This window comes from Pseudonaja textilis, chromosome 7 (assembly GCF_049901715.1).
Source record: "Pseudonaja textilis isolate UNSWEBS1 chromosome 7, rPseTex1.2, whole genome shotgun sequence".
Lineage (NCBI taxonomy): Eukaryota > Metazoa > Chordata > Lepidosauria > Squamata > Elapidae > Pseudonaja > Pseudonaja textilis.
In genome coordinates this window covers 923,727-941,027 of record NC_141996.1, presented here as the reverse complement: position 1 = coordinate 941,027, position 17,301 = coordinate 923,727, and the positions used below count along the sequence as shown (strand labels likewise).

Genomic DNA, 17,301 nt, shown 5'->3' with positions numbered 1-17,301 from the left:
TGCTCTTCCCCTCCAGATGTTTCTTGGAGGATTAAGTAGGCAAAAACAAGGTCCCTGGCTCCATCTAGGTGTGTTTTCCAAACTTGGGAAGTTTAAGAGGTGTGGACTTCAACTCCCAGAATCCCCCAGGGTGCAAGGGTGGACTTAAGACTCCCAGAATCCCCCAGCTGGCATGCTAAAATATTGAGGTCTCAGAAACCCAACAAATTGGACAGGAAAAAATATTAGTTTAGTGGTGTGCACAGCTGGATCTGTTTTGACTTAAATTTATTTTCTTGACTGAGGGTTAGCTGAACCCCCTTTTCCCACCCCGGTTCCCACAAAACACCACCGATTCTGCCAGGGCCTTCACAGCACTCACAAAATATGCTCAACAATCCCCCAAACTGTGATATTATTATCCGCTTCTAGCTAGAAAATGATGGAAAGGAGACTTCAGTACGCAAACAAGCCCTTTTATTGTATCATGACGTATTAATCTAAGGCAGGAGTGGGGAACGCCGGGCCTTTTTTTTTTGACTTGTGGACCAACTCCCAGAATTCCTGAGCCAGACATGCTCGTAATTCCATGGCTGGCTCAGGAATTCTGGGAATTGAAGTCCACAAGTCCTAAAAGGGCCCATCCGTGTTCCCCACCTCTGATGTAAGGCATGAAATGTGAACAGGACAGGAAGAAAGTTGCAGCCGTTTCTTCCACCCCCCCCTAAGATATTAAGCATACAAAGAGTTTCAAAATAGAAATTAAATTAAACATTTAAAATGCACACATGCACACACGAACACAAGAGAGTAAAATTAAGTAAGGTTAAACTCACACCAAACATTAGTAATAACCGAAGAGGAAAAAAAAACACATGGAAGGCAGCACAAAATCACTGACTTCTCCCCAAAGTGGCAAAGGAACCAAATAAAAGAGTGACAAACACAGAACATCCTTCATTTCTGTCTCAGAGAACTTCTCTTTGTTGAGGGGTGTGTGTGTGGGGGGAGGTCCTGGAAGTCCTCCTCCGTTCCTGGGGCAGGACTACACCTCCCATCTTCCCCAGATCCCATGTCCCTGAGCTGGAAATTATGGAGGTCCTCTGCAGAATCTCCACGAGGGACTTGAAGGGTCTTCTCAAGCCCCGGTTATGTTATGCCAAGGGTTTCTCAGCTTTGAAGTGGGGTGGACTTCAACTCCCAGAATTCCCCAGCCAGCTATGGGGGAGGAAGGAGGAAGGGAAGGGGAAGGAAGAAGAGAAGAGGGAGGGAGGGAGAGAAGAAAGGAGGGAGGGAGACAGGGAGGCAGGGAAAGAGGGGAGGGAGAGAAGGAAGAAGAGGGAAGGAGGGAAGAAAGGAGTGAGTGAGGCAGGGAGGAAAGAAGAGGAGAGAAGAAGGAAGAAAGAAGTGAGTGAAATAGAGAGGCAGGGAAAGAGGGGAGGGAGAAGAAGGAGGAAGGAGGGAAGGAAAGGAGTGAGGCAGGGAGGCAGGAAAAGGGAGGGAGGGAGGAGAGAAGAGAAGGAAGGAAGGAGAGAAGAAGGAAGAAAGAAGTGAGTGAAACAGAGGCAGGGAAAGGGGAGGGAGGGGAGGAAGAAAAGAGGGAGAACCGAGGGAGGGAAAGAAGGGAGGGGGAAGGAAGGGAGAGAGAAGAGAGGAGGAAGGAAAGGAACAAGAGGAAAGGAAAAAGATGTGAGTAGAGGGAAGGAAGGAGGGAAGGAAAAAGAGAGGTGGAGGTAGAGGTGTGTCAGTTGGGGGAATTCTGGGAATTGAAGTCCACCCCTCTTCAAACCATGGTTGTGGGATCTGTGTTTGAAACCCCTCAACAAAGCCCTCACTGAGTTAGTTTTACCTTGAAATTTCTTGCAAGGGGGCGGGGGAGCCCCTGCCCTCCAGCCTCCTCCCTTCTTCCTAGTGTAAAACAAGGCACGGAGCAAGGGGGGATCCCCCTCCCCCACCCCAGGGAGAAAGGAGCGCAGGACCAAGGCCATGGGAAGGCTTCCAGCCTTTTGCTGCCTCGGACCGGGCCGAAACGCGCTCTGCAGGCACCGTGGGTTGCACGGGGAAGGGGGCCGGCAGCCCCTGGCTCCCCCCAGATCGCTCCCGAGTCAAAGGCCGCCCTCCGCGCGGCATCTGCTGGATGAAAAGCCCTGGTTGAAAGGACTTGGGTCAGGAGAACCTCAACACTGGTGGACCTCCAGCAAACAGGTGAAGCTGGGACTCTTCTCCTCCAGTCCTGGACCTGCCCCAACAAGGCCCACCGCGTCGAGATCTGGTCCTTGGCCAAGATCCCAGCTCTGCAGCTTGGACGACACGGCCCCCTCGGTCAGCCCAGGGTCCATTCTCCCCCCGCCACGTCTTCCCAATGGGCTGCTCTGGAGCGCCGGCAGCCTTCTGGCAGGCAGGGGAGACGACCTCATGGAGGAGGCGGTCCAGGGCTCCAGCAGGTCTCCATCTCCCAGGGGGTCCGAGAGCATCCTTCTACCAGAATTGGCCCTGCCACTCAAGGGCCAGGAGGGCTGCGTCTCCCCTGGAGGCTACCTGAGTTTAATCTGGAGATTGTCGTCCATGGGATGGCGGGAAAAAAAAAAAACCCTCGGGGTGAGGAGGTGCATGTTGGTTTAAGGCAGGGGTGTCCGACCTTGGCCCTTGGAAGACTTGTAGGCAAGCAGGCATGGCTGACAGGGGAATTCTGGGAGTTGGAAGTCCACACAAATCTTCAAGGGGTTAAGGTCGGGCACCTCCCTGGTTTAAGGCTTAAAATGCTCCCAAAGCAAGAGACATATATATACATATATATATATTATAATATATATATATATTATATATATGTGTGTGGGGGTTTCTGGCTGGGCCTTGAAAAGCTTCATAAAAGTTTCCTGGAACAGGGGTCTCCAAGTTTGGCCACTTTAAGACTTGTGGACTTCAACTCCCAGAATTCCTCAGCCAGTCAGGAATGATAGAGTTGGAAGAGACCAGAAGGGCCATCTAAGTCAGGGGTCTCCAACTTCGGCCTCTTTAAGACTTGTGGACTTCAACTCACAGAATTCCCTAGCCAGCCAGGAATGATAGAGTTGGAAGAGACCAGAAGGGCCATCTAAGTCAGGGGTCTCCAACCTTGGCCACTTTGAAACTTGTGGACTTCAACTCCCAGAATTCCCCAGCCAGCAAAGCCAGGCAGGGCTTGAACTCACAGCCTTCTGCTTTCTAGCCAGGTACCCTAACTCAGAAGTCCCCCAACTTGGCCACTTTAAGACTGGTGGACTTCAACTCCCAGAATTCTCCAGCCAGGTATGATCGAGAAAAAAACAGGAAGCAATTATGGCTGGGGAATTCTGGGAGTTGAAGTCCACCAGTCTCAGAGTGGCCAAGGTTGGAGACCCCCCTGTTCCAGGAAAGACTGAAATGAGGGGACGAAGGGAAGCCCACGCCGTGAGTGTGGGCCACAGAAGAAAAGCCGGCCATCAACAGCAACACGAAGCCACGTGTGGGACGGGTCAATTCTGTCCTGTCTTGGGGAGGAGGGGGCGGGGGCGGGGAGAGAACAGACTCTGGAGCATCCTTCCGGCTCCAAAATCCTTCCCTACCCTGTGAAATTGTTGAGGGGTTCACAGGGCCGCCCCCCCGGCCTTTGAATTGAGGGGACGGAAGGGGGGGTTGGCCGCTGGCATCGCAGGCCTGGAGGCCACAGCTTTCCCCCAGCAGTTCTGGGGTGGGGGTCTTTCTCCTGGGAATTGGCCCCCCTCCCAGGCCAGGTGTGAGTCAGGGGAGGCTGGACTGGGAATGTGGCTCTCTGCGAGGAAGAAGGAGGGGGAAACATGGGGTGGGGGGCTTCCTTCTTGCGTGGCAATAAATAAGAATAACTTAACCCAGGGCAGCCCCAACCCACATAACAGGCCGAGGCCATGGCGCCTTCCAGCTGCTCAGCCCCCCCCAGGCCCCCCCCAGGTTCTCCAAGAGCAAAGGTTTTCCTGCCACATCTGGAAACGGGAGGGGGGGCTGCAGGCCACGGGGGGGGGGCTCCTTGGATCCTCCCCTCCAGGGGGGGGATGGCCGGAAAAAAAGAGGCAGGCGGACCCTCGGTTGGCAGCTGTAAGGGGGGAGGGGGTGAAATCTGAATGGGGAAGGCACATCTGGCAGGAGGGGGGCAACGCCCCCCTAAAAAAGTCCTGGCTATTTCTTCAGCTTCTCCAGGAGAAGTTGCTTGTGTCCAGGGTCCATCACCCCCGCCTCTTCCAGGTCCTCCTCCGTGATGTCACTGCAAAGAAGAAGGGTATGTTAGAGAATGGACAGTTGGAAGGGACCTTGGAGGTCATCTAGGCCAACCCTCTGCTCAGGTAGATAGGTAGATCAATAGATAGATGATAGATAAATAGATATATCAATAGATAGATGAGATAGACCAGGGGTCTTCAAACTTGATAGCTTTAAGACGGGTGGACTTCAACTCCCAGAATTCCTCCTCCAGTCATGTTAGCTCAGGAATTCTGGGAGTTGGAAGTCCACAAGTCTTGAATTTTCCAAGGTTGAAGACCCTTGTTCTATCATGTATCTTATTTCTCTCAGAATCATAGAATCCTAAGCCTAGAAGGGGATCTTGGAGGTGCTCTAGTCCAGGGGTCTCCAACCTTGGCCCCTTTAAGACTTGTGGACTTCAACTCCCAGAATTCCCCAGCCAGCCATGGATTGTTAGGGTTAGGGTTGCCTGGGGAATTCTGGGAGTTGAAGTCCACAAGTCTTAAAGGGGCCAAGGTTGGAGACCCCTGGACTAGGTAATCTTCTGGTCCCTTCCAACTCTACTATTCCTGACTGGCTGGGGAATTCTGGGAGTTGAAGTCCAGAAGTCTTAAAGTGAACAAGGGTTGGACATCCCTGGCCTAAATCCTCCCTTGAGGCTGATCTTGGGGCCCAGGGATCCTGTAGCAAATTGCTAAAAAGTCCCAGCAGCAACTTCCCAGATTTGCTACCTGGCACAGGTTTCAAGCACACCTGTCCTGCAGTGGCTGGGGAACGACTGCCCCCTGGTGGCCAAACTGGGCAGCGGTCCTTCAGCTGCCAGGAGATAGCCAATTAGCAGGGGCCAATCGAGTGTGCAAACTAGCATTTCTTTGGCTCAAGGCTTGTTCGTAGGTGTGCAAGGTGGGGAGCAAAGAGGATGACCTCCCAGAGGATTTATTTCTTGGCGCTGGACCTGTGACCGAGGCCCAAGGCAGGGATGTCCGTGGAGGAGGTTGTTCCAAGGTGGAAGCATCTCGACGTTTTGGACCACGGGGGGGCGGCACAATCCCGCAGAGGTTTAGAAGGTAGATTCCCAGAGCTGGAAGGGACCCTGGAGGTCCTCTAGTCCAACCCTCTGCTCAAGCAGGTGACCCTAGAGCATCCCAGACCAGGGGCTGGCCAATCTCTTCTTAAAAGCCTCCAGGGGTGAAGCCCTCAGAACTTCTGGACGGAAGCCGTTCCACTGGTTAACTGGTCCCACTGTCAGGCAATTCCTCCTTAGTTCCAGGTTCAACTCCCTCTGGGAAGTTTCCACCCGTTGCCCTTCCCTTCCTCTCCTCTTTCCTTTCCTTTCCTCCATCCCTTTTCCTTTCCTTTCCTTCCTTTCCTTCCTTTCCTCTCCTCTTTCCTTTCCTTTCCTCTCCTCTTTCCTTTCCTTTCCTCATCCCTTTCTTTCCTTTCCTTCCTTCCTTCCTTTCCTCTTTCCTTTTCTATCCCTTTTCTTTCCTTTCCCTTCCCTTCCTTTCCTTTCCTCTTTCCTTTCTCATCCCTTTCCTTTCCTTTCCTTCCCTTTCCTTCCTTTCCTCTCCTCTTTCCTTTCCTTTCCTTTCTTCCATCCCTTTCCTTTCCTTTCCTTCCCTTCCTTTCTTTCCTCCTTCCTTTCCTCCATCCTTTTCCTTTCCTTTCCTTCCTTTCCTTCCTTTCCTCCCTCTTTCCTTTCCTTTCCTTTCTTCCATCCCTTTTCCTTTCCTTTCCTTCCTCTTTCCTTTCCTCTTTCCTTTCCTCCATCCCTTCTAGAATCACAGACTCCTGAGGCTGTAAGGGACCTCAGAGAAAGGGACTTAGTCCAGAGGTCCCCAAACTTGGCCACTTTAAGACTTGTGGACTTCAACTCCCAGAATTCTCCAGCCAGCATAGTTGAAGTCCACAAGCCTTAAAGTGGCCAAGTTTGGGGACCTCTGGACTAAGTCACCCAGCTGGCTTTCACGGCTAAGGCAGGACTAGAACTCTCCACCTCCTAGTGATTGGCGCAAAGCCACCCAGCTGTTTTCACCTTAAGGCAGGACTCGAACTCCCTGTCTCCCGCTTTCTAGGCAGGCGCCTTAACCGCTAGACCAAACGGCCGACCGGAGACTCACCTGAGGAACTCCAGATCGTCCCACCCGTTGTGGATGAGCCCTTCCTCATAGCGCTCCATGCCGATGGCGCTCAGCCATTCCCCGACGCTGGACTCGCTGCGCCTGCAGCCGGCACTCTGGCCCTCCTGGGTCAGGCTCTGCGAGGGGGAAGGAGCCGCAGGAGGGACCGGTCAGGGAACAGGCCTGGCCACCGAAAAAGCCCCAGCCTTCTCGGCCCAGGCGGAACAGGGGTTGGGGGTGGGGGCCAGAAGGATCCTGGCGTCCCCCTCCCCAATGTGACCCCCCCCATCTCTGCAGAAAGCATCTGGATTCTGGGCTAGACTACAAAAACCATCCATAGAGGCCAAGGCAGAAGGTTTCAAGGAAGGCAGGCGAGATCTGTTACCAAGGCACCTTAAGTCCAAACCCAGCAGAAAATGACAGGCAGTCCTCGACTTACAGATAACAGATAGTTGGAAGGGACCTTGTAGGTCATCTAGTCCAACCCCCTGCCCAAGCAGGAGACCGTACACCATTGCAACGGGTTGCTGGGCAATTTTTGGAAATTAGGACTCACCTCTTCGGCCTCTTCGATGCTCTCCCGGATGGAGCGCGCAGCAAAGCCCCCGGGGCGGCTGTAGTCGGGCGGCAGGCAGCGGTGGGCCAGATCCAGCCGGACTTTGCTCAGTGGGTGGGAGGGGGGCCGGCCCGCCTGCTCCCTCCCCAGGCCGCCCCCGCTGGAGTACTCCACTTCGCTGAGGGTCTTGGCCATCTGGAGCACGGAGCAGGAACGGTCGTCCAGGAGGCCCGGGCCGACCTGGGGTCCGGTGGGGGCGTCCAGGAGGTACCCCGCCCCCAGGGATGGGGCCGGCCGGGGATGCAGCTTGGGGGGCTTGGTCTTGAGGGGCTCGCTGAAGACCACGGTGGCGCGTGGCTTGCCGGCCGCCTGGTCCTCTCCTCGGCCGCCCACCGGGGTGTAGAGGGGCCCCTCCGCCATCTCCAAGGCCACCGATTTGGGCAAGGGAGGGGGCGGGAAGTCCGGGGGCGGCAGGTTGAGGACCCCTGCCTCCTCCTCTTCGGCGTTCTCCTCAGCCCGTTGGGCGGGCGGCTGGGGGCAGCGCCAGGACTCCAGCTGGATGGGCACCGTGATCTGGACCTTGTTCCGGGGGGCGGGGGGCTTGGCCGAGGTCGCCAGGGACAACTCCGGGAGGAGGAGCTGGTGTGGGACCCCCTCCAGCACGTAATAGGCGGGGTTGTTGAAGCTGTTCTTCACTGGGGGGGCCTCGGGGTCCATAGCCCCCTCCTGCTTCGACCTGCACAAGAGGAGAAGGGGGGGTGTCATTCAGCCCTGCAGAAGCCCCCTCCCCCCGGCTGCACTGCCAGGCCCTTCCGAGACCGGGCATGCTCCCCCAAAAGGACGGAGACCCCCAGCCTTTCATGGTTCATGGGAAGCCAAGGCACCTTGGAAGTGGCACCTTCCCTGGGCACCTTGGCCTACGAAGGGGAACCATGAAGGAACCTGTCCATGGAGGGTCTCAGCCATCCAAGTCGCGGTTGTCCCAGAGGTGCTTTCTCCAAAAGGCAACCGGACTTTATTTTTCCTTGAAGAGGTTTCGCTTCTCGTCCCAAGAAGCTTCCTTCTGTTCTGACTGAATGGTGGAGGATGGAAGGATTTGTATTCCTTGCAGACATCTGGTCGTTAGTGCTCTTTCTGAGAGTCATTGGAGGTTTATCCATGTATGAACCTGGGCACTTATCTGGGCACAGATAAACCTCCAAGTGGCCTCAGTGACCCTCAGAAAGAGCACTAACAACCAGATGACTGCAAGGAATACAAATCCTTCCATCCTCGGCCATTCAGTCAGAACTGAAGGAAGCTCCTTGGGACAAGAAGCGAAACCTCTTCAAGAAAAAACAAAGTCCAGTTGTCTTTTGAAAGAAAACACCTTTGGGACATGAAGGAACCTGGAAGGTAAAACCTACGAGGAATGGAAGCTTGGAACATAGATTTGTAGGGCTGGAAGGGACCTCAGAGGTCTTCTAGTCCAACCCCATGCTTGAGGCAGGAGACCTTATGCTGAACTTTAAGACTTGTGGACTTTAACATGGCTGGCTGGGGAATTCTGGGAGTTTAAGTCCACAAGGGTTATAAGCTGCCAAGGTTGGGCACCCCTGCCTTAAACAGAATGCGGGACACCACAAGTGAGATGGGTGGCATATAAATTTAATTAAATAAATAAAATAAACCACGGTGGTGCAGTGGTCAGAGCGCAGTACTGCAGGCTCCTTCCGCTGCCTGCCGGCTGCCTGCAATTTGGCAGTTCGAATCTCACCAGGCTCAAGGCTGACTCAGCCTTCCCTCCTTCTGAGGTGGGTACAATGAGGCCCAGATTGTTGGGGGCAAGAGGCTGACTCCGTAAACCGCTTAGAGGGGGCTGGAAAGCACTGTGAAGCGGCATATAAGTCTAAGGGCTCTTGCTATTGGGAAGTCAAAACATCCTCAAAGGTCCATCTCATCCTGGGCACCCTTTTTTTGGAACTATTACCACCTGGCAGACGGTACAGGACAATAATAAAAACAAGGACAAATAGACAGTAGTTCTTTTGAATTCTACTGCATAGTGCAATATTCATGCAATAGCAGGGGTTTTCCGTTCAATGTGTAGAGTGTGAAGGATGTGTGTTTGTGTTCATTTTCATGGTCACGATGTGCCCTGAAGATGCTGTTTGATTTCATTATACGAGGTGCAAGGACAATAAAGTAAAAAGTAAAGTAAAAAGTAAAATTAAAGTAAAGTAAAGAACTAAAGTAAAGTCAGGTAAAAGGTAAAGTAAAAAGTAAAGTAAAAAGTAAAGTCAGGTAAAAAGTAAAGTAAAAAGTAAAATTAAAGTAAAGTAAAGAACTAAAGTAAAATCAGGTAAAAAGTAAAGTAAAAAGTAAAATTAAAGTAAAGTAAAGAACTAAAGTAAAATCAGGTAAAAAGTAAAGTAAAAAGTAAAATTAAAGTAAAGTAAAGAACTAAAGTAAAGTCAGGTAAAAAGTAAAGTAAAAAGTAAAGTAAAAAGTAAAATTAAAGTAAAGTAAAGAACTAAAGTAAAATCAGGTAAAAAGTAAAGTAAAAAGTAAAATTAAAGTAAAGTAAAGAACTAAAGTAAAGTCAGGTAAAAAGTAAAGTAAAAAGTAAAGTAAAAAGTAAAAGTAAAGTAAAGTAAAGTAAAAAGTAAAAAGTAAAGTAAAAAGTAAAGAACTAAAGTAAAGTCAGGTAAAAAGTAAAAAGTAAAATTAAAGTAAAGTAAAATTAAAGTAAAGTAAAGTAAAAAGTAAAAAGTAAAAAGTAAAGTAAAGTAAAGTAAAAGTAAAGTAAAAGTAAAGTAAAAGTAAAGTAAAAGTAAAGTAAAAGTAAAGTAAAAGTAAAGTAAAAGTAAAGTAAAAGTAAAGTAAAGTTAAAAATAAAGTAAGGAAAAATGAGGACCCAGAGGGTTTGGGGGCAGAGGCTGACTCTGTAAACTGCTTAGGGAGGGCTGGAAGGCTCTGTGAAGCAGCCCATAAGTCTATTGTACATAAGCACTATTAATAATAGACATATATAGTACATATCAGTCTATTGCATACAAGTACTATTGCTATGAGATCAGGTCTGGGGCTGCTGGTGAAGCCATTTCTACAGAAACACCAGGTGCGAAGAGGGAAACGAGAAGGGATGATCACCTGGAATAAGACCAGTAGCTCGTAGATGGATGGGAAGAACGGCCGGAAGACCAGGGAAGGAACCACAAGAGCCCCAAACCCCTCCGTGGCTAATGGGACACCTGGTCCTTCTGGCTGTGGCTCACTTACCTGCCCTGGGAGGCCTCCTCCTTGGAGGTACCACGGTGCGGAGCAGGCGGGCGGCTGGTTGTCAGGACACTGGGCTTCTCCTGGTCCTCTAAGATCTTCCCAACAGGACAGGTGGGACCTTCCCCCAAGGAATGTTTGCGCCCAACGGATCTGGGGGGGGGGGGGAAGGTGGAGAAAAATTGGATGGGAGAGCCAGGTTGCCCCCTGCTACTACCTTTGAAAAACTATTTATGGGATGCATTTTCAATTTTGCAAGCTGTTGCACTGCTCCCTCCTCCCTATCTGTTGGCAACCCTTAAAAAGACCATGGAAATATTGTATGAGTTTTGACTGATGTGAGAGGAACCGAAGAGCTTTGAGATATTGTTAGACAGGCAGGTGTGTGTGTGTAGGGGGGGAAAGTCTGGCCCCAAACCATGATTTGCCGTGACACACACGTAGAAGGGAATGGTGGTGAGCTATAGACCTCCTTTCCCAACCGGTTTTCCTCACCAAAACTCTTTTAACAAAAATAAAACCCACCTCCACGTGTTCTTAAAGAAACTCTGGCCTGGGTCCATTTCGGCAGGGGGATCAGCGGTGGGATTAAGATGTGGTCCACACATCTTAAAGTTCCTCGAGTTGAGAAACCACATTTGATGTCTCATAATGGTCACTCTTTGGAGAGTGACCTGTCAGGGCTCTAACAAATCCCCACCTTCAAATCCTAAGTCTGTAGCCGCGGTAAAAAAATATGATTTATTCGGAGTGACCATGTTGGAGTTAACTGGGTGCAGCCAACACTAAAACACATCATTCATTTCCCCCTTGACCCTGGTCTTCCTCCCACCCCCTGGATGTATATTCTCCAATGGGACACATCCATAGCCAAGAGTCATCCATCATGTCCTCCTCCAGTAATACTCTTGCGCTCCAACCACTTTGGGCTGCCAAGGCGATTATCTAAGGCATTTGAGGAATGCACTGTTTTCCCGCACTTCCTTCCTGCTGGCAGAAAGACCAAAGGAGTGTTGTTTTTTTAGCTGACATGACCATCATGAGACATCAAATGAACCTCTTCGCGCTCTTCCACTGATTGGTGGTCATCTGAACTTTTTAACACACGTCAGATGGGTCCCCGTGGTTTCTCAGAAAGCCCTCCAAAGTTCTCCCAAGCATCAGACATTTCTTTGCAGAGTGGGAATTACGACCTCTTTGCTTGGCCGCACCTTTACTTACTTTCTTCAAAGTGGTCCAAATCTGGACAGACACTCCAGACATGGACAGGAGGTGTCCTTTGTTGAGATAAGCAGAACCCACAACACGCGTGTTTGCCTTCCTCAGTAAACTAGGAAGAAGTCCAGCGTGGGTTTCTTCCTAGTGTTGCCTCTGTTTCCCAGCCTTAAAACACGTTATTGGGTTTGAAAGCATCTCAGCCTAGTTGTCAACTCATAAAACATCCCTACGCCTGTTTTAGTAGTTGCCATTAAAAATGGGGTGGTGGTGGAAGGAAATCTGGAAGAGCAGTTGAACGCAAAAGTACGTTCCAACTCCACCCCACCCCCTGGATGTATATTCTCCAATGGGACACATCCATAGCCAAGACCGTTAAGATGTGGGTGGCTTGGTGGGCGCACTTTTACACAGGCACAGAGGCGTCCCGACTCACCTCTCCCGGTCGCTTCAGCAGCTGCCGCGCACGGCACTCCGGCTGTGCCGCGCAAAGCAGCTGCGCTTCAAAAGCAGAGGATAAAGGTGAGTCTAGGAGCCCAGGTGGGCAGGTGGGCCCAACAGCAGAGTGCAGAGAGAACCAATTTGGTATCCGCTGCTCACCACCGCTACCGGCTCGGCTGAACCAGGCCAAAGCAGTAGAATACAGACACTGACTGGGATCCTACCTGTTCCGCTACCGGTTTGGTGATCGCGCATGTGTGCACATGCACCTAATGCACGCAGACAACTCTCCCCACACCAGCTGAGGCTTTTGCACAGGGGTCGGTGGGAGGGTCTATAGCCGTGATGGCAAACCTATGGCACGCAAGCCACAGGTGGCACGCAGAGCCATTTGTGCCCGCACACGAGCTGCAGGCAAACTTACCTCACTGGGGAGGTGTGTGCTTCACAGCTGATTTTCGGTGGGTTTGAGGCCTTTTTTGGCCTCCCAAAGGCTTGAGGAAGGCTTCTGCAGGCTTTGCAGGCCGAAAACTAGACCCGTTTCGTCACTTCCTGTTTTGCCGAAAATACCCGAAGTGACGAAACAGGCCTAGTTTTTGGCCTGCAAAGCCTGCAGAAGCCTCCCTCAAGCCTCTGGGAGGCCGAGAAAGGCCTCAAAGCTGCCGAAAATCAGCTGTGAGGCGCAGTGCAGGTAAGGGGGCGCAGGGAATGGGTGGGTGGGGATTGTGCATGCATGTGCAGGAGGCACGAGGAGCGCGCGCACACTGCCTTCTGGGTGCCGGCACGCGAGCACGAGCATACAAGCGCGCGCACAATTTTTGGCACAGGAGCCCAAAAGGTTTAGCCACCACTGATCTATAGGCTTTTCCCCCTTCTCTCAGCTGATCGTGGGAGGCTTTCCTTTTGTTTTTCTTTTACTACCGGTTCAGGGAAACCAGTCCGAACCAGTAGCATACTGGTCCATTTCCCCCCAAATCCCCAGTTTCCTCCCAAATCCCCAGGTTCCCCCATTTACTTGCTGTGCTCCAGGTTGGTCCGTGATGCCGGATGAGGCAGCTTCCCCTTAGCAGCTCCGCTCTCATCTTTGTCGACGCTGATCCATTCTGAAGAGGAGGAGGAGGAGGGGGGGGTACAATTTCAGGGTGGGATGGGTGTGTGTGTGTGTGTGAAAGGGTGACAGACACGCCCCCCCCCCCTGCAAGCACCGCTGGTGGCCCAGATGGCACCCCGGGGGCTTCTGTCTTCGCCTCCCAATCGTGCGAACAAGCAACTGTCTTAGGAACCGACAGGTGTGTGTGCTTTGAGAAGCTCCGGATTCAGATCCAGTCGACCGACTTAGACAACAAGGAACAACCAAGAAGCCCCTCACCCATATTGGCAGGGCAAGCCGCTCATAGATAACTGGAGAGCATCCTATCAGTGCTAGAAGGGAGGCGGCTTGGACCTCATTTAATACACAAGTGCCTTTCCCTGTCAGTCTTGGTGGTTCCTCCCTTAGGCTGTTTTTTTTGTACTGTTTGATTGTTGGTCTCAGTTGGTACTTCCTGGATCGGGGTAGCAATGACAGGGCACGCTATTTCTTTCTAAACACAGAGCAAACCCCGCTCCCTTCTAGCACTGATGTTGTTCCCTAGTTGGGTCATGAAACGTCTGCAAGGAAACCACCCAGCTCAGACGGCACCAAGGACCCCACAGTCGTCATTCTCCTCCTCTTTCTCCTTTTCCTTCTACTCCCAATCCTCCTCTTCCTCTCTGCAATCCCCCCTCCCTTCTAGCACTGATGACGTTCCCTAGTTGGGTCATGAAACGTCTGCAAGGAAACCACCCAGCTCAGACGGCACCAAGGACCCCACAGTCGTCATTCTCCTCCTCTTTCTCCTTTTCCTTCTACTCCCAATCCTCCTCTTCCTCTCTGCAAACCCCCCCCTCCCTTCTAGCACTGATGACGTTCCCTAGTTGGGTCACGAAAACCTCTTCAAGAAACCCACCCAGCTCAGAGAGCACCAAGGACCCCACAGATCTAACCGATCCCCCTACCCCAGTTTTGTCTTTCATCTTATCCCAATGTCGGCTGTTCAGCCCACCTGCTGCGTAAGGCCACCCGCCCGCCTCTTCTGCCAACTCACCGTACAGCCTCTCCCGAGTCCCCATCCGTTCTGCTGGGACCCGAACCCTCATGGACCCCCGAATGTTGCCCGTCTCCTCCCCCCGGTGGGAGAGGTAGGTGAGGAACTGCTGCGCCGTGCTCCCGATCATAGATTTGAGGGCGATGACGCACTCTCCTGGGGAGGGAAGCAACAGAGTTGGTGGGCCAGGAGGCACCAGGGGATAGGATCTTGGGTTGGGTTGGGTTGACTCATGGCCAGCGAGTTGGTCGATGCTCGAAACATGGCTTGACCGAAGGCTCAGGGAATGGATCTGGGGGACTCACCCTCTCCGGGCTCACAATTTCCGAACTGTGGAGAAGTTGAGCCTCTCCATTCAGTTAGGAATCCCTTATTCTGCCACTGATTGAGGGCATCTATTATGGCCTGTCAGCTGCAAGGAGGAGGAGGAGGAGGCGTGGGAGTTGGGGTCAACATCAGGGCAAACCGAGAGCTCTGAGGGGGAAGAGCCTGGGCCGGCCGTCAGCCCTCAGATGGAGAGTCAATAGTCCCCAGGTCTGGAGGTGGCTGATGTAGAAGAGGAGGAACAGCCGGGTCCAGTGCCTGATGCACAGAAGGGAGAGGAGAGAAGAGCAGTGGAAATCTGTGGGCCGGTCCTCGGGACGAGAGCTTCGAGGGGGAATAAAACGAGAGATTGAGAGAGAGGGAGGGAGGGAGGGAGAGCACCTGAACTGTCCGTTAGCCCTCAGATGGAGAGTCAATAGTCCCCAGGTCTGGAGGAGGCTGATGAGGAAGAGGAGGAACAGCTGGGTCCAGTGCCTGATGCGCAGAGGGAGAGGAGAGGAGAGGAGAGGAGAGGAGAGGAGAGGAGAGGAGAGCAGTGGAAATCTATGGGCCGGTCCTTGGGACGGAAGAGCCACCGCTGCTAGCGAAGCCCCACCCAGGCTCTGGAGGTAAAAGGCAGGGGAGGAGACGAATAGATGTGGCAGACAACGATTCCTTCCCAGCTGGACGGACTTGTTAGCCTGAGGCGAGAGAGGAACGTTTTGCCGGGGCTCCTCATAAAGGAAATATTGATTTAAACAAAGAAGGTTTGTCGTGTTTGGGAGCCGGATCAGAAGTAGCTTCTCAGTTGATCCAATGAACGCTGAATCCCACTTAGCTTATCAAGGTGAAGAGACCAATCGGCCTGCTCATATTTTCCCACCTGCAATTCTGAGACCATCTCCAGCAGGGACCCCCATATACTGGGCCCGTGGATCAGTACCGGACTGCGGCCTGTTAAGAACCGGGCCACACAACACGGGGCAAGCAAGCCAAGTTTTAACTGCGTCTACGCGGGATCTGTTGGGTATATGGATACTCCAACTGGTTTGGGTTGAATAAATATGTAAACCTAGGATTAAGTGCTATGTAGCTTTAAGCTAGAAACTGCAATGTCATTGTGGGTGCGGTTGCAGGCAGCCATATAGGTAGGAGGGGAAACGTAATAGCCCCGGCTTCTGGATGCAACTGTCTGAGTCCGGCTTCTGGATGCACCTGGTTACTGTTCCTGGTCTGTTGCCTACTGTGTTGGAACGTCTATCTGCTTACTTTGGAGGCTACTGTGCCAGATACCAAATTCAACTGAACACAAGGACTGTTTGTTTGGTGAGCTGAGGATTCAGCATTGTACTTGAGAGAAAGGTATCTTAAGAAGAAGATATACAAGCAGATAAAGACATTGTATTTACTGTTTAAAGAGACTTGATAACTGTATGGATAAACTGGATACTGATATATGGACCGAATGACTATTCTTAATCTCTGTATGAATTAAATACCTATTTAAACCACAAACAGTGTATTTGTCTCAAGTGTGTGTATACTCCTGGGCCCAGCCTCTCTCTCATTTGGCTGCCTGGCATGACTGCTGCTGTGCACTCAGCTAAGGGGTTTATCCCCAAACACTAACAGGATCTAAGTCACTCGTGAAACCATCCTCCTCCCGGTCCGTGGAAAAATGGCATTTCACGAAAACGGTCCCCGGTGCCAGAAGGGTTAGGGGGACCCCCGATCCACAGGGAAGACGCGTCTCCATGACCTTGGTGAACTTATGCAAGCGACGGCTTCGACAAGGGAAGCGGGGTGCAAGATGAGGTCTAACAACCTTGGCGACTGTTGAGATGGGTGGACCTCAACAATTCGTTCCCTTGCCCAGCGGGGAGGCGAGAAGGAGTTTAGACAACAAGGACAAGGGTCTTAAAAATGGAGCGTGAGAATTGAAATGGGAAGATTATTATTAGTTTTCAAAATTATTTGAAGGGATTAAAATGGGGGAAATCAATTTGCTATGTTACTGTTTTCAGCATAAATATAAAACTTAGAATGCGATGGAGAAAAGGGAACGCTGTGTGGAATATGATTTTATTTATTTATGTGTGTGTGTGTAAATGACATATAGTAGTTAAGGGATTATTGTTATTAATGTAGAATGTGGTAATTAAAAAATGACTATATTAACATACATTTTTGATAATGAATTAAAGGGAGTAAAATGGGGAAAATATACAAGATAAAGGGGTGGCTAGCTTGAATTGACAATGAAAGGGGATAACTTTTGGATAATAAGATTTAAGGCGAACTTTAAGGAACAATGAATGGAATAATACTGTAGTATGTGAAAAAAATTACAAGTGTGACGGATATAAGAAAATGCATGTAATGAGTATAGAAACTGAGTAAGAATTAAGATAATATTGTGAAATAAGGTAAGAGAACATTTAAAGAAAAACGAAATGAGCTACAATTGTGAAGTGAATTTGGATAAAAGGAATGTAATGAATATAATAATTGTAGGAGAATACTTAAAGAAAAGTGGAACAAGTAATAATATGACATGAAATTGAATATGGACATTGAATATGTAATTAGGGTCATGTTTGTATTGAAATGTAAAAACCTGGAACCACGTTGTCCAGCAAAAGAGATGCTTTTTAAAAAATAACAATTTAAAACAAATATTGCGAAAAAATTAAAAAAGGGTTAGGTCTTGGAGACCCACTGGACTAGGAGTCACCAAACTTGGCCACTGTAATACTTGTGGACTTCAACTCCCAGAATTCTCCAGCCAGCTGGGAGTTGTAGCCCACAAGCCATAAAGTGGCCAAGTTTGGAGACCTCTGCACTAGACAGTTTCAGCTCCTCACCGTAGGACTCGTAGCCATCCATGGATTTGACGGTCAACAGGATATGCTGGTCTTGCAAGTATTCGATGTCCGAGAGGATTGGCTTGAGCTGCGGGCAAGAAAAGTCAGAGATGGTGGCCACATTAGCTAGCATTTCTTCTGACGATCAGCTTTGGAGCATCTCCTAATGCAAGGAAGCTCCGATGTGCTTCTCTTCCAGAACGTTC

General features: G+C 50.8%; 2 protein-coding genes across 2 annotated transcripts in view; one reads left to right on the top strand and one right to left on the bottom strand.

Annotated features, from left to right (window-relative positions):
• Positions 1-17,301, top strand: part of ANAPC15 (anaphase promoting complex subunit 15) — a 416,731-nt gene that overhangs the window by 318,520 nt on the left and 80,910 nt on the right. The window lies entirely within an intron of this gene.
• Positions 440-17,301, bottom strand: part of LOC113451123 (phosphatidylinositol 3,4,5-trisphosphate 5-phosphatase 2) — a 71,958-nt gene continuing 55,096 nt past the window's right edge. The window contains exons 22-28 of the mRNA XM_087936894.1: positions 17,096-17,183; positions 13,929-14,084; positions 12,818-12,905; positions 10,150-10,299; positions 6,889-7,624; positions 6,333-6,469; positions 440-4,234 (exon numbers count right to left, since the gene is read on the bottom strand). Of these exons, the coding sequence (XP_087793020.1) occupies positions 4,150-4,234; positions 6,333-6,469; positions 6,889-7,624; positions 10,150-10,299; positions 12,818-12,905; positions 13,929-14,084; positions 17,096-17,183 (1,440 nt within the window). The 3' untranslated portion in view covers positions 440-4,149. The remainder of the gene's footprint in view (positions 4,235-6,332; positions 6,470-6,888; positions 7,625-10,149; positions 10,300-12,817; positions 12,906-13,928; positions 14,085-17,095; positions 17,184-17,301) is intronic.